Source organism: Protopterus annectens, chromosome 2.part0 (genome assembly GCF_019279795.1).
Source record: "Protopterus annectens isolate FY-2018-M chromosome 2.part0, PAN1.0, whole genome shotgun sequence".
Classification (NCBI taxonomy): domain Eukaryota; kingdom Metazoa; phylum Chordata; order Ceratodontiformes; family Protopteridae; genus Protopterus; species Protopterus annectens.
Window position 1 is genome coordinate 319825692 of NC_056728.1, and position 17755 is coordinate 319843446.

At 41.4% G+C, this 17755-nt stretch overlaps 1 protein-coding gene across 2 annotated transcripts in view; it reads left to right on the plus strand.

Annotated features, from left to right (window-relative positions):
- The window catches only part of SLC12A2 (solute carrier family 12 member 2), a 2115502-nt gene that overhangs the window by 998007 nt on the left and 1099740 nt on the right, over positions 1-17755 (plus strand). For both annotated transcript variants that reach the window (XM_044060802.1, XM_044060801.1), the window contains exon 10: positions 1580-1737. In XM_044060802.1, coding sequence (XP_043916737.1) covers positions 1580-1737 — 158 coding nt within the window. The remainder of the gene's footprint in view (positions 1-1579; positions 1738-17755) is intronic.

Consider the following 17755-nt stretch of genomic DNA (forward strand, 5'->3'; position numbering starts at 1 on the left):
AAGGTGAAATTCCTCTTCAGCTTTCTAGCAGATGCCTGAAGGTTTTGGGACAAAAGTGACTGGTGTTTGGAACTGTTCATAATTCCCTCCACCTTGACTAAAGCCTCAGTTCTAGCTGAAGAAAAGCAACCCCAAAGCATGACACTGCCACCACCATGCTTCACCATGGGGATGGTGTTTTTTTGGTGATGCAAAGTGTTTTTGCTCCAAACGTATCTGTTGGAATTGTGGCCGAAAAATTCAAGCTTGGTTTCATTTTTCCACATGCTTTTAGGAGACTTGATGTATTGTTTTGCAAATTTTAGCCAGGCCTGGATGTTTTTCTATGTAAGAAAAGGCTTCTGTCTTGCAACCCTACCCCATAGTCCAGACATATGGAGAATATGGAAGATTGTTGTCACATGTAGTACACAACCAGTACTTGCCAGAAATTCCTGCAGCTCCTTCAGTGTTGCTGTAAGTTTCTTGTCAGCCTCCCTGACTAATTTTCGTCTTGTCTTTTTATTGATTTTGGAGGGACGTCCAGTTCTTTGCAACATCGCGTTTTCCCATATTTTCTCCACTTTCTGATGACTCTTCACTGTGTTCTATGGTATATCCAATGCTGTGGAAATTTTTTTGTACCCTTCTCCTGACTGATACCTTTCAACAATGAGATCACTTTGATAGCTCTCTGCGAACCATGGCTTTTGCTGCAGCAGGAAACTGAGTAAATGTCAGGAAAATCCTACTAGGACAGCTGAACTTTATTTGGAGTTAATCAGGCTCTTTAATTGATGGGAGGTGTGTACCCAAGAAGACTGAATGTTGTAATTAAATCAAAACGTGCTTCAACAAAGTATTAGTTTAAGGGTGCGCACACTTATGCAACCAGCTTATTGTACATTTTTTATTTTTTCCCCCAACAGATTTGTTTGTTTTTCAATTGAATTGTACAGGTTATAGGTCACATTTAGGGTGGTAAAAGTTTTGTAATGATTTATTGTGGTCTCATTTTTTATATCACAAAAACCTGGCATCAAAAACCTGGCATTTTAATAAGGGGGGTGTACACTTTTTTTATATCTACTGTGTGTGTGTGTATGTATATGTGTAAGTGTATGTATGTATATATATATATATATATATATATATATATATATATATATATATATATAATTTTACACTGGTAGTATGTGCCTTAAAGGGACTGGGCAAACTGAATAAGCTTTTATGGTCTTTTCTGTTTCCTAGACCTTTCATTTGGTAGGTATGTTGGATTTTGAGTGGTAGCAACTTGTAAAAACCAGAAGAAAATACTTTTACTTACACTATGTCCTGGACCCCATGCTGTTAAGTTGCATAGACGTTCAGAAGGTTATTATATTTTGCCTTGCGTTGCATACATCTGTTAATACTTGATGTTTTGCATTGGGAGGTCAGTTTTTTGTTAATTTTCCCCATCTTTATTATCTAATGTGAATGTAAATTTATAGCCTTGCAGATTGCTAGTTTCACTGAAACATGTTTTGTGATTTTAAGCTACAATACTAGGGTGCGCCTTTTTCCTATTCTAATGATTTGCTTGGTTTCTTACCAGGTTCTTGTGTTGTCCGTGATGCCACAGGAAGTGTCAATTCTACAGTCACTATGAACAATTGGAGTAATTGCACAGATGCAGCTTGTAGCTTAGGTTTTGACTTCTCTTCTTGCAAACCTGCTGGAAAGTGTAAATATGGATTAATGAATGATTTTCAGGTGAGTTGCAAAATTCCTGGGAGGGTTTTTTGTCAGGTTTGTCACCATTGCATTGAACTTGTTAGTCTATCAGATTGAAACCTTGCTGGGATGCCTCTAAGAACAACCTAATACCAATTGCATTGATCACTAATCTGGTTTCTATAGGAGTGGGAATATAACTACTAAAAGTTCAAAAAGTTGCTTTGTCTTAATTTTTGCATTTCTAGCACAGAAAATTTTGAACTGCATTTTTTTTTTTATCTGATCTTATTTTATGGCAGGCTGTGCATTGTAATTAGGATATTTCACAATTTTAAAACACTTGAATTCAGCCTGCTGTAGCAGAAGACCACCGTCAGTAACAGAGCTATGATGGAGTGAAGGAGGCAGCTGCCCCGGGTACAAAGTGTTGGGAGTGCGATTAGCAGATCCTGATTGAACTTCAGTGGAGTACCAGCATTTAAGTGCTGGAAACTGAAAAGTTTTATTATCCTGTGTGTGGCATAAAATGTAAGCAATGTGCTAGTCTCTGAATGCCCAGTTTGTAGACTGCAACAGCTGTTTGCTACAAGTGTAGCAAGCAGTTGTTACAGTTTAAAAGGAGAGAGAAGTTTCTTTTTTTTTGAATAAATTTTTATTGATTTTTCACAAAAATAAACATATATATATATATATATATATATATATATATATATATATATATATATATATATATATATATATCAAAGAAATAATCACATAGTCAAAGCTTAAAGTGAAGAAACGATTCCAAAAGAGAGAAGTTTTTTTTTAAATTCCCCCAGGACCTCAAAACTAAAGCAGTTCAGTGCTCTGTGGGTTAGAGGGCTCCTAACCACAGCAGACTGTCACCTTCTTAAAGGCAAGTGGGAAGTGTGTGCACAAGCTTAGAAAGAGGCTTGGAATAAAATATTTTGTAGGAGTAGGCACAGTTTTTAAATGCATATTAATTTAGCTTAATATTCCAAAATAAGGCAGTAGCTCTAGTCAGAGATTGTTGTTTTAGCTGTTTTTATATAAGTAGCTAAAATGTGCATTGGCAGCATTGGTTCTCTAATCAATTTTCTTTCCAGTTAAATGTATTTATTGGGGTTTGTGAACTAGACTTGACCATCTGCATCAGTAGATGAGTAAGAATTTATACACACTATATTTTTGATAGAAAATTGTTTTGCATCATTTTAGAGTACAAGGTTAATGAATGGGCACAAATCTAATTGGGGAGGTTTGATGATCATCAGTCTCAAAAGAAGGCACCCCATAGATGAAAAATCTTCATGATCTTGGGAAGGATTTTTTTTCAAGTTTACTATCTTTCACCATTCCATCTAGATAAGGAGAATATTAGGTTTTTCTCTCCACCTTTGTTCTTTCTGTCGAGTCATCATTGAAGTTTTTGACAGCTTATTTCCATGTTTGGATATTATCTGTTAAAGACCTTTGTATAGGAGTTATTTCCCCTGCTCACCAAAGAAAGAAAAATCTCTTTTGTTAGTTATTTCTACTGTTGGTTGTGTTTCTTAGTGTTCTTCCCTTGATGTTGACTACCGCCTTTTGCAAATGTAAGTACATGAATAAAATTGCAGGGTGCGCACCAGACTTGGTTGGTTTGTTTGGATGAAGAATACAATGTTCTAATTGTAATGTCAGCTAGACCTTTGTTAGACATAAGAGCTACATTGAAGTTCATACTTCTCTCGGTTGTATCTAGTGATTATGACAAAGTTAAAAGCTATCTCTCCCAGTTCTGTGACATTAACTCGTCTTTCCTCTGCAGACGTATTCAGATGTAAACAGCCTCCTCTCAAAGTCCGTAAACCAAAGACAAAGTGGTGGTACCTAGCAAGTTCTTTGGGTAGTTGGCAAGTCTTTTACAGAGGTGACTAAATCTGTTTGATGACTTTGGCAGACAGGAAAGTGTCACATTTTTTTTTAAAGAAGAAACCTGTTTGTCTGTCATACATAATTTTATATTACTACATTTATATAAATGAAAATAAATCATAGCGACACAGTATAAATTGCAAACATTATACATTACAAACAGTCCTGACACAACTGTAGATGCAAACATTATACATCTCTTTTAATACATCAGTCATTGTCAGTCAAACATTACATAGCGCATTCCAATCCTGCCTTCTTTTAAACCTTGTTCTTCCTGTGCATGTATTGGTCCCATATTCCCACATTTCACATTTTTTCCTATGCAATTTGCTCCTACACTTTTCTGAAGATCCCAGTTCCAGTTGTTTTATCTCTGTTACTATCTATGCTACTTCTACTAAAGTTGGTTTAGACTTTGATTTCCATTTTGTCGCAATTGCTTTTTTGGCAGCCATCATAATTGGACTCCGCAAGGCCTTGCTGTCTCTAGGCAGTTTCAATTTTGTATCATGGCTCAAAAAAATAATTTCCCTAGTTACTCCAGTTTGCTCACCCAGCATCTCTGACAAAGCAGTCTGCAGGGATTCTTTAAAGTCTGCCAACTCATTACACTCCTAGAAAGTATGTTCCCCATCACACCTTCAACATTTGCTCTCTGCCTGAGGAAAAATTCTTTGCGGAGTCTGCTTGGGGTATAAAAATCCATATTAAAGACTTCCAGACAAAGATTCTAAATCTTCTAGATTTTGTTGCATGTTTGAGAGACGTGTATATATTCCCCCATTGTTGCTTACGCAGTCTCTCTTTCCAATCCTTAACTTCCTCTGATTTCTTATAGTTATCGTGCAATATTTTATATGCTCTGCTAATTATTTCTTAACAGCAACTTCTGATGTCCTTTTCTCTTTTTGCAGTATTCCAAACCCTTGGGGTTATCCTCTGCTAGCTACCCAAATGTCCGGCCAGTGTACAAAAGCTGCTAGTCACTGCTAGGTGTCTGGAACGTCTGACATTGACCAAGGGAGCATGGGCCATAAAAGTGACATCTGCACGTACCTTTCCACAGAACTTTTCTGCCGCCAGTCGAATGTCAGCACTTTCTGCTGTCCCTGCCATTGGATCTTTGATTTAAAAGATAAGTACCTTGTTGGGGCAGTATTTTCTGTTTCTCGAGTCATTGCATGCCTGTTTAGGCTTATATCATTGAGGAAAGGAAAGTGCAGGTGCAGATATCAGATCCCCCATAAGGACGCATATGAGCTCTGCCTTTTCTGCTTAGGGGGTACATGCTACCATCAAACTTGCACTATCTGTCAGCCCTTCATGCCTAGTGTGTAACATTCGGGAGGCTGCAGAACCTAGGGTGGAAAGCAAGTCCGTGGAGGTCTTGCAGATGTCTGCCACCGACGACGAGGGGGTACCTAGGCTTCTGAGCATACATAATCTAAGCCTGCCTTAGCCCCTACATCATCTAGGTTTTCCCTGAAAAAAAGATGCAAAAGACTAAACATGTTTCCCCCTTCTGCAGAAAGCAAACCAAACTAGCAGGCCTTTTCCTAGAGACTATTTAATGCTTTTATGGCCCTAAGGCCTAATATGCTCCTTCACCAGCTCCCCCACCTGTCCTTAGTCCCAGGCCTCAGATTGACACTCTCCAACCTGAAGCTGAGGATTCGTCTGATTCCTGTTGAGGATTCTCTTTCCTGTGTCTCAGATGCCCTCCCCTTCTGGGTATGCTTCCCTAGAGGAGGACTCTGCTGAGACAGACTCCCCAGGAGAGGACCTCACCTTTGGTAAGACCATCTCAAAAATGACAGAATATTTTAAGTGGGATTTCTCTGAAATGTCAGAGGTCCATAAAATATACTATGAGCTCTTGCAGATGGACAGTCCTGCTCCTTCTGCCATTATCCAGTTTTACCAGCCTTCTTGGCTGCTTTCAGTGCAGCCTGCATGAATCCAGATTGTCAACCACTTGCCCCTCGAAGGCCATGAAGGGGCTAAATTCCTCATTAAATGCCCTGTTGCAGACCCTGGCACTATCTCTCTGCAGATAAACCATCTAGATTGTTTCCCTCCACCTCTGTCATTCCCACAGACAAGGACAATAAAGCAATGGAGCACATTGGCGAAAAAGTTTATACTTCTGTTACCTTGGCCTTTTAGGGCTGTAAATTACCAGACACACATGTCCAAGTATGCCCTGGGTCTTGTGGCTCAGTTCAATAAACTTTTGCCAGTCCTTAGAAGATGCTTATGGGTAAGACTGCAGCCCTTACCTGATATTAAGGCCAAACTCTTGGATGCTCCCCTGGATAACTTTGCCCTTTTTGGGGCTAAAGTGGCTGGGCTATTCAAGACCTTTCAACAAAAGGGGAAATAACTCCTGGACCTCAAACACTAGTTAGTCTCCCCTATCCCCAATTTTAAAAGAAATAGAAACTGACTAGCATGGCCAGGTGCATAAAATACAACAAATTTAATAAAACACTTTCATTATAACATAAAAGAGATAAGTGCCTTAGCATTATTAAATAGTGTTTCATCAGATCCATGAAAAAATAGTTAATAGTCATTCATTTAATTAAAAAAACAACCAGTCCCCATATCAAGGCATTCACACCCCCTAATTGCAATTCACAATGTTTTTCGAGTGAAAAACCAATAAAAACTGTTCCCTAAATTTCATGGGAACTACCCCACCAAAACCCAGTTCATTAGAGAACACACTGGTCCAACCCCTGATTCTAGCAGCAGTAAGAGCACCAGGAAGCAACTGACCCCTACCAAGCCTTTTCAGACTCTTGCCTAGAAACATCAGTTTCATGACAGGGCAGGTAGTCTAGAACTACCTGTCTTTGCTGTCCACACCTCCAAACTCCATTCCCCTGTCAGTAAGGCTCTGTCTCATTGTTTGGTGAAGCATTACCTTAGGCAAGTGGGTCTTGTCCATTATAGAAAAGGGTTATTTCATGACCTGGATCATCTTTCCTTCTTGGCGACGCACCTCACAGCCACCCAAAGACCAGCTCCCCCTGTTTCAGCCAGTCATGAAAACCATCCTTTCTCAAGGAACCAGACAACCTGTTCCCCTGATAGAACAGGGAAAAGGCTTTTACTCCAGACTCTTAATTCCAAAGAAGGATGGACCATGGAGACCTATTCTGGATATCTCCTACCTCAACCTTTTTCTTACAAGTACCCACCTTCCGTATGCTTACTCTACAGACCCTCTTTCTCTTAGTAATGCCTCAGGGATTTCTAGCCATTTTGGACATAAAGGATGCCTACCTACACATCCCATTAAGGCCCAACTACAGAAAATACTTTATCTGTGGATTCTTCACATTTTTAGTTCTCTGCCTTGCCCTTTAGACTCTGCAGCTCCAAGAGTATTCACCAAGTGTCTGGCTCCAGTCATTGCTTATTGCAGGGTCCAAGAGAGTCAAATATTTTCATACCTGGATGACCTGATACAGGCAGAATGTTCCAGATTTCTACTTTACCAACTACACAAAGTTATCTCAATCCTGCAGGCACTGGGATTCAATATCAATTGCCCTAAATCCAACCTGAATCCCTCCCAGGAACAAGTTTTCTTGGGGTGCAGAATAAGGACAGATGTCATGAGAACATTTCTTCCACCGCAAAAGGTGGAAAACCTAAAGCAGTACCTGTTTTGTGTCCTCCACTCCACTGCTATAACAACCAGACAGTATCTCAGATTACTGGGCCATATGGCTTGCTCTATCCCAGTGCTGCCATTGGCAAGACTCCACATAAGAAATTTGCAGTGGTACCTGAGGTCAACATGGACCCAACATTCAAATCCCTTGGACTTCAACATTCCTTTCCTTCCCTGCCTGAGGAAGGAAATCCTCTGGTGGTTGGAGCAAATCACATTCCACTCAGGACCCCCCTTACAACCTCTTCCTTAGAGTTTAGGAGATGTACACGGATGCCTCAGATCTTGGCTGAGGAGCTGCTTTAGGCAGCCTGAGAGTGCAGCGTACCTGGTCAGACACCTTCAGGTGGGAACACATCAACATCAGGGAAATGAAAGCAATATTATTTGCCTTGAGAGCTTTTCTACATATCCTAAAACAAGGACCAACGGGGGGAACAAAATCCTACTTGCTATGCAGGCTTGCACTCCAGGCCTGGGAACTGGCGGCCCAACAGGGAGTCTCCCTGCAGGCAGTTTATATCCCTTCAGCACAGAACACTCAGGCAGACACTCTGAACAGGTCCATGTCACAATCTCATGAATGGATGCTTCACAGGGATGTGTTCCTGGACATTGTCCACAGGTGGGATACACCACTAGTAGATCTGTTTATCTTCCCTCTGAACAGGCAACTCCCACTATTTTACATCAGGTTACCCAGTCCCCTAGCGAGGGCAACAGATGCCTTTTCAATCTTTTGGAAGGGGATGTTTCTCTATGCATCCCTCCCCCTTCTCACTCCTTCAGTCGTACTGAAAATTCAGTGGGACAAACCAAAAATCTTGTTGGTGACTCCCTTTTGGCCAAGATAGTATTGGTTCCCTCTCCTGCATTTAGCCAGGGGCAGTCATCACAAGTTACCTCACAGAGTGGACCTTCTCACACAGGACAAGGGATTCCCTAATCCATACCCACCTAGAATCTCTGAACCTAACTCTGGGTGATAGAATCTTGATCCCTTACAGACACTTTTACACCAAGTATGTGCCAACAGTCCTGCAGGAGGCCAGGAAAACTAATACTAAGAGATCTTATTTGTCTAAATGGAAAAGATTCTCCATGTGTTGTGTACAAAGACGGCTGGACCCACTGCAAGGTGAGGTCCCCCTAGTGCTGTCCTGTCTTTTTGAACTCTTGCAGGGCTGGCATATTTCTCTCTTAAGGCCCACCTTCTTGCTATTTCAGCTTGTCTGCCTCTAGACCTTTCTCTTGCATAAAGGAACACCCCTGCATGTATGCCAACTGCAAGGTCCCAAATAAAAGCAATTCACAAAATTCAGACCAGCAGACTGTGGCAAGCAAAATTTAATTTAGTGCTTAAAAGCACATAAGAAAGAGTACATCAAACAGATCGGTTTTCGGCTTATATAAAAGCAGCCTTTTTCAGTGCATACATTTAACAGGTAGAACATTCCCTTTCTCTTATATAGTCAGCAAATGAGGCTTAATTGATACACTTAATATTTAGAGGTGCTCATTCAATCCAGGAGAAAATAAACCCCCAACTTAATAATCCATTTTTTCTCCATATTGTTGAGAGTCTGATGCCAAACAATCTTATTAGATCTATTACCCCTAATACCATCAATAATGGTAAAATAAAAGGACGTGTTGCTATGTGAAACAGTATGTTTATAAAAGGCATTAGTAATTCTCTGATGTCTGATATCACTAAAATGCTCAGCAATCCTGAATTTGACCGGACGTGAGGTCTGGCCAATATAAAATGCGGAACTACTGCAAATAGCCAGGTAAATGACCGAATCAGTTTGACAGTTAGCAAAAAAAGAAATGCTGTACACTTCACTAGTATTTTTGCTGCTAAAGTCTTTAGTCTCGCAAATTCTAGAACAATCCACAGTGACCACAGGGAAAACAACCAACCAAATGGTCCCCAAATAGAGTAGATTGAAGCTGTGGATCCTGCTGGATATGTCCACGTTTATAGTGACTCGAGAGTCCCCAGGTTCCTATCCTTCCTATATGAGAAGTAACATTTATTATTCAAAATTTCAGAAAGTTTGTCTGCCAAGAGAAAATTCCAGTGTCTTTGGACACTGTTAGAATGGCAGTATTCCTACCGTAAGTAGTCGCAAAACGAATAGCTGACTCATGCTCTTGAGGCTTAACTTTATATTCTAGAAGGGAGTCCACAGTATTCTTAGCATGCAGTATATGTCCCCATGTTGTAACCCCTATTCAAAAACCCGGAGGTAAGGTTGTCCCTGTTTGCATCATATGAAGCATCCTCTGAACAAATGCGTTTCATTCTCATATATTGAGACTTTGGAATATTCTTACATATGTGTGGAGGATGATAGCTGGTGGCTGGAGAAAGGAATTGTACTCTGGATATTTACGGTAAACTTCAGTCCTTAGAGTATTATCCATTCGTCTGGTCACCAGTACATCCAAGAATGTAATGCAGTCCTTACTGTAGTTCACCGTAAATTGTATTCCCCACTTATTTTCATTTAAATAGTTGACAATCATTTAAATAGTTGACAAATTCTTGTAGGTACTCAGAATCTGATCTCCATACCAACCAGCAATCATCTAAATATCTCCTCCATATGTCCATGTCCTCCAAAAATATATTATGAGAACCATCATAAATAATATGCTCTCTAATGTATGCCATAAGTAGATGGGCATATATTGGGGTGAAAGAAGCCCCCATAGCCATACCTTGAATTTGAAGATAACATGCATCACGATATAGAAATACATTTTTGGTAGGGACATGTTCGGCTAATCCTAATAGAAGTGTATTGAATCCAATAATCTGGATCTGGAAAGCCAGTATTCCAAAGCATCAAAACCTGCCCAATGACAAATATTAGTATATGGGGCAGTTACATCAAGAGTACAAAGTAACCATCCTGGTTCTAACTGCAGTTCAGAAATTATCTGAAGAAATTCAGTTGTGTCCTGTATGCGGGCACGTACCCACTTCAAAAAGGGTTTAATGTACTTGGTTAAAAATTGGGACATTGGTTCTGTTAATGAGCCTCTTCCCGATACAGTTGGTCTACCAGGGGGGATTCCGTGGGTCCTTAGGTATTTTTGGGAGAAAATAGATATTTTGGGAGAGGGGTCTGGTACAGATAGATGATAAAAAGTTTGGTTCAAAATAATACCCTCATCTTTAGCTAAAATTAAAAATTCATCAATCTGTTTCTTAAATGAAGGGGTTGGATTAAGGGGCAAACAAGTATAATATCGCCCATCAGAGAGTTGCCTCATAGCGTCGGCATTATATTGAGCCCAATCTTGGACTACAACCACCTGACCTTTATCAGCAGACAATATAACCAATTTATGGTTATTGGCCAATTCCTTAATGCATTCCAGTTCGATCTTTGAGAGATTATTCGATCCAACACCAGACTCCCTAGAATAGAAATGTACATCTCTAAGGACACTATTTTGAAACATTTGCACATTAGAGCTCATAGGAGGTATAAAAGTAGATTTATGATATCTGAATTCATCCTGGACCCCACTGGAATCTCCATCCTGAAAAAATAACCGTAGGTTAAGCGTTCTACAGAAAGCTATAATATCATTGGCAAAGCTGTCCTCAAACACAAAAAAAAAAAAAAAAACGGTATAAAAGTTAGTCCTTTATTCAAGATATCAATATGAACAGACGACAAGGAACAGGATGAAATATTTAACACATTAGAATTGGTTATTTCTGAACAGACATTCTCAATAACCCTTCCATGTTGTCCAACTCAGTTGTGCTTCCTGTCCCCCCCCCCCACTTTTGTTTACATCTAAAAGGGACAATGTTGCTTCTTTTGGGTGTAGGAGATCCTGTGATGCATTGTGTATCAGACTCGAGGGCTGAAGATGAATCATCTCCAGAAGTTTCATAACTCGTGGTGGACATTTTCTTTAAAATAGAGCCCGGTCGTTTTTTTTCTGGAAGCATATTTACAAGATTGTTGGAATCTTACATGATGTTCATTGTGTTACACTGCTGCAGTCATTACAATTGGGTTATCCTGCTGTCAGGCGGTCCTGCAGTCGGCCCGAGTTCCAAAGTCTTGGTCCAGCGTCGGTTGCTGTCGCTTCTTCCCTGACGTCAGTGCACCAGGGGTATATAAGATGCAGCCGACGCCATTTTCTTCTGTCTTTCTTGCCGCGCGGTGCCCGAAGCAAAAGCTGTTCGCAAGTGCCGGTCGGCCGACTCCTGAGATTTTCATTCTGACTCCAGAACCGAAGTCTTCTACAAAGCTAAGTACCCCATTGGGGAAACTTTTTCTTGCCTCAGACCGATGTCAGTAAAAGTTAATAATTGTATTTCTTGTGGGAAGCAAATACCTCATAAGGATTTCCATTCCTATTGTATCCCATGTCTAGGCCCAGACCACGATGTCACAGGTTGTCGATTTTGTGCTAGGTTTAACAAGTGCACTTTTAAATGTCTATTTGATTTTGCCTGACATTATTTTGGCAGAAAATTCAATTACACATGCCGTCAGAACAACTGACAACTGGGTTACACAAAAGAACGCAAAGACAAGGACAGGCATCCGAGGCCCAAAACTGACTGCGAAGCCTCTTTTAGACCAGTCGCAGGTTCTCCGGTTTTCAGTGAGGCGCCTTCGCAGCCCCTGACGACAACTTCTTTGGAACTACTGGCCACCTATGACTCCCACGTGAGATGGCTGGGCCTTCGGATACACCAGACTTACGGCCTACCGAGACTAACCCTTCAGAGGGCTCCAGAGTAGCTGAATAAACCCGCAGCTTCAGAGGGTGTTTTCAGGCCTACTCAGTTAACCATTAAATCTTCTGCTAAATCTAAAACAAAGAAACAACTTCAGCTTTCACCAGAGCAAGCCTCCATGCCTAAGAAACAGATGCTCAAAATGGCTGAAGACTTAATTACTCTGATCAGTGGGTCCCACCCTCCTCGTGATAAAAGGCCTAGACAGGATGCAGACTATGACTCATCCGACCAGGTGTCCATCTCCTCAGATTCACCCTCAGACCAAGGATACTCTTTACCCCCTTATGAGGATTCTGATGCTGAGGAATCAATTCCTTCAGCCTCTCCACAAGAGGACTACTCCTTTGGGGAAACCTTACATACCATGTGGGAGCATTTCCATTGGGAGGGCTAGGATTATTCAGAATCCAAGAAAAGGCTCAGAGATTTTCTTTTATTACCTCAACACAGACCCCTTGCTATTCCGCCAGTGTCTGATATTGTGGATGATGTGTATTCTGAATCCAGTTTAAATCCTGATTCTTTACCTCCTGCTCCAGTTAAGCCAGACAGATACTACAGAGTCCCTGATTCTCTCAAATTCCTTTATAAAAGCCCTGTTGCTGACCCTGAAACTATTTCCCAGGGTCCCAAAGGGGTAAAGGCCTCTACAGCAAAAAATCCAGTCCCCTCTGACAGATTCCAGAGCATTAGACAGACGAGGGAAGAAAGTATATACATCTGCAACTTTAGCAATGAGGGCCTTAAATTGCCAGTTTCACATGCTTAAATATCAGCAATATTTGTCTCAGTTGAAACAAAAAATGCTTCCAAATTCAGATCTTCCTAATTATAAGGAAATGCAGGATTTATTGCATGCAGCTGAACAAGTGGGAAAACATACTTTGCGATGTGGTTTTGATTCATTAGAGGCCTCCTGTAGAGCAGCAGTTAGTGTCTGTCATTAGAAAAGATGCTTGGTTAAAAGAGCAGACTTTACCAGGTCATGTTAAAGCAAAATTATTGGATGCATCTTTGCAGCAGGATGTTTTATTTGGAGTTGAGGCAGAAGAGGTATTAAAGAAAATGGAGGATAAAGCAAAATCTATGCAAACGGTGAAGGATTTCTTGCAGGTTCAGCCTCCTCGATTTAGCAGAAATTGGCCAACAAAGAATTGGTCCTTTCCAGTTTCAGACAGACCTCAAAGGGGCAGATACAGACGTCCAAGAGGCAGAGGTCAACCACAAGGTACTTACAGGCCTCGACAATGGGGTGCTTCAACCCAGAAGGAAGGGGAAGACAGGCCTCAACCTTATAAAAAAACAGCCCCAATGACTTCCCACTACAGCTGTCAAACATCTCACTCTTGGCAGCCCCCTTGGGGGGAAAACTGGCACTTTTCAGTCACAATTGGCATATGATCTCCAAAAACAAATGGGTTCTCAATATTGTGTCTCAAGGTTACAGGTTCCACTTTCACCCTCTGCCAAGGTTAAAAGGAATGCCAAATATGCCACCAGATCAATGGGCAGAGGCTCAAAGACAAATTACAGCACTCATGGACATGAGCTATTCAAAAGGTACCAACACAGGAGCAAGGAAGAGGATTTTACTGAAGACTATTTCTGGTTCCCAGAAAGGACAAAGCCTGGAGGCCCATTCTAGATCTTTCTTCTCTAAATACTTACCTGGATGTTCCAAAATTCAAAATGTTGACACTACAGCAGCTTCTTCCCATGCTGGGCAAGAAAGCTTGGCTCGTAACTTTGGACCTCAAGGAGGCATACCTGCATGTCCCTATCAGACAGAATTGCAGAAGATACCTCAGATTCTTAGCAGGTTCAATGCATTACCAGTTCTCTGCACTGTCCTTTGGCTTATCTACTGCACCCAGGGTCTTTACAAAATGCCTGGCACCAGTAATTGCATTTTGCAGACAAAAAGGAATGCAAATTTACCCATACTTGGACGACTGCCTTATTCTAGCAGAGAGCAAAGACATTCTTCTAAAGTATCTGGCGTTTGTAAAGACTGCTGATTTGCCTAGGGTACACAGTAAACGAAAAGAAATCAAAACTAGTGCCCTCACAAGAGATAATATTCCTGGGTGCCAGCTTGAATACAATGGCCCAGATGGCTTATCTCACGCCAGACAAGCAAGGACAACTGACTCAGTATTTCCAATTGATGGCAACAAAAACCCAACTCCCTGCAAGAAAAATTCTGCAGGCCTTGGGTTACATGGCATCTTGCATACTACTAATTCCATATGCCAAACTGCATATGAGGAAACTACAATGGTACCTAAAGAGTGGTCTCAACGCTGTCTCAGTTTGGAAACAGTAATACCACTTATTCCTTGCCTTCAATAGGAGTTTTGATGGTGGGCTCAAGCCTGTTTTTATGGTGGGCTCAAGCCTGTCACCTCAATAAGGGACAGCCTTTCACTCAACCCACAGCCAGGCATGCTTCGGATTACACCTGGGGAGCACACATGGCAGGAAAATGTATTCAGGGCAAGTGGCCAGCAGATCAAAGGCATCTTCACATCAATCAAAAAGAGATGCTAGCTGTACAAAATGCCCTTATAGCTTTCAAGGACCTTCTGCATCCAGGGCAACTACTACTAAAGACTGACAACACCACAGTTATGTGGTACATAAACAAGCAAGGGGGCACTCATTCGTATCCCCTCTGCAGACAAGCCATGACCTTGTGGAACACAGCTATAACCTATCAAGTTCATCTGCAAGCACAATTCCTGCCAGGAGAGAAAAACACACTGGCAGACGAATTAAGCAGAAACGTCATGGAGCCGCACGAGTGGAAGTTACATCCACAAATGTTCAGGATGATAACACAAAAATGGTGGAGCCCGGACATAGATCTGTTTGCATCCCCAGTGAATTGCCAGCTACAGAAATTCTGCACAAGACTTACCACCCACAAGCATGGAAAGTGGATGCCCTCTCATTCAGCTGGAAAAACCTACAAGTTTACGCTTTCCCACCACTATCTCTCCTTTCAAAGGTGCTCATAAAAGCCAGACAAGAAAAGCCGAAGATGATCCTGATTGCCCCAGACTGACCACGCCAGCACTGGTACCCAATCTTAAAGAACTTAGCACAAGGTCCACCATGGATTTTGCCTCAAATCCCACAACTTCTGACTCAGCAAAACAATCAGATACTTCACGGCCAACTCAAGACTTTAAACCTGGCTGTATGGCAGATTCCTTAGTCAAGCAAACAATGCCTCTCTCCAAAGCTGTTATGGATGTCATTCTGGAGGCCAGAAGGCCTAGCACCAGGAAAGCCTATTCGGATAAATGGAAGAGATTCTGTGCCTGGAACCAGGCTCACAGCCTTGACCCTCTTGTCCCAAATATTCCTCAGATAATACAATACTTGACTGAGATGCTGGACAAAGGCCTCTCTTTTCATCCATTAAGATCCATGCTTCTGCCATCTCTGCTCATTACAAGACAGATCCACCAATTTTTTTCATCCTTTGCTAAAACAGTACCTCAGAGGGGCTAAAAACATAAGACTGCCCCACAGAGCACCAACTCCAACTTGGGACCCCAACTTCCTCTTGGAAAAATTAACTTTAACTCCTTTTGAGCCAGCTAACTTAGCAGACTTAAAATATGTCTCTTGGAAAACTGCTCTGTTCCTGGCAATAACCTCAGCATGAAGTTTCAGAATTACAGGCACTAATGGTAGTGGAACCTTTCATCATTTTCAACCAAGACATGGTGTCTTTAAGAACAAACCCTACTTTTATGCCAAAGGTGGCATCAAGTGTGGCTCTAAACCAAGCTATTCACTTGCCAACTATTTATCCAAATCCACAGAATAAACGGGGGAGAGACTACTGCATTCCTCGGACATACACAGGCAGTTATGCTTCTACTTGGACAAAATGAAAGCTTTCAGGAAAACTGAGCAGTTGTTTGTAGCATATGCTGCAGGAACACAGGGAAAAGCCATTTCAAAACAGACCATTTCAAAATGGATAGGGCATTGTATACGTTTCTGCTATACACACCATGGGAAAACTGCACCTAACAGCATTAGGTCTCATTCCACCAGGGCAACAGCCACTTCAACTGCCTACCTCAGAGGAGTACCTACCAAGGACATTTTGGAAGCAGCAACTTGGAGTTCTGTGCATACCTTCTCCAAGCATTACCATCTGCCTCTTTACTCTAAATCCAGAGCTGGCTTTGCCACTGCAGTCCTGCAGGGCCTTATAGCCACCCCTAATGCCTTATAGAACCAGCCACCCTACCTCAGCTTTGGGATTCTACCCATTTGTAATGACTGCAGCAGTGTAACACGATGAACATAGTACAGTTTTGTACCTACCATAAATGTAGATGTTCGAGTGTATACACTGCTGCAGTCTAGGTTACCCTCCCTCCTTCCCCTCTTACTTGCTGGTACTTACCCAAGCCTTCTACCCTTTGCTACCTATGGGGAGTATTTGCTGGTAACTGAAAGTTTTTGATTGCTTTTCTTATGTGTGTTTTATTAGCAATTTACATTGCCTACCTTTTTGGGGGCACCTGACCTCTGGGGCAAGAAAAACTGAAGAAAATGGCGTCTGCTGCATCTTGTATACCCCTGGCGCAATGACGTCAGGGAAGAAGCGACAGCAACTGATGCCGGACCAAGACTTTGGAACTCGGGCAGACTGCGGGTCCGCCTGACAGCAGGGTAACTAATTGTAATGACTGCAGCAGTGTATACACTCAAACATCTACATTTATGGTAGGTACAAAACTGTACTTTTAGCCTGATCTTTAGAAAAAGGATCCCCCTGTCATAATCGGTGAGATCCCTCAAAAATGTCTTTTTCTTCCTCTCCTTAAATTGTTCTTCTAAGCTCAGTAAGTCATTACTGAGTTTCTTAAAGTTCAAATTATAAGTGGGTTGACCCTCAGATTGCTTAATTAAATCACACATCTGTGTAATATCTTGTAAGTCTTGGTCAGTAATCATTTCATAATGTCCTGCTAGGATCTCAACAAAATTCATTGAAGCCTTATGTTGGTCATCAGCCCAAAGCTTGGTCCAAGTGGCATTAGTATTATTTAGAAGTGGCTGAATATGGACTCTTAAGTCCCCTCTAGGTGTAATATCCTTAATAATATAGGCCTTAAACAGCCTAAGATGCCACACATTGCTACAGAGAGACCTCATGCCCTTGTTCAGCCTCAAAAATTGTGCCTCACGTGTTATCAATGGGTGCTAAAATGGATCCATTCTGTTGGGGTTGATAATGCCCAAGCCAAACACTGCAAGATCATCGGAGTCAGAGGCTAACCCGTTAAGAAGACTTGGTCATATCCATTGAGAAAACAAACAATACAGACTTCCCAACGGACAATTGTGTGAAAATCCACACAATGAAAATGTGTGTGTATATATATATATATATATATCAACAAATAGGGTAAAATACAGCAAGTGGGACAAAAAGATAAAAATCAAACTGTACCTTTTTTTTTATCTTAAACAATAAAGCAGTACTCCCTCAATACATAATGTTCCGACAATCACAGCCAGTATAAACAAAGTTGGTCAGATAAAAACCATAAATAAAGCAAAACTCGTACAGTGCCGAGTCCAATCCAGATAATATTGGAACAAGTCCTATGGGACTGGACAATATT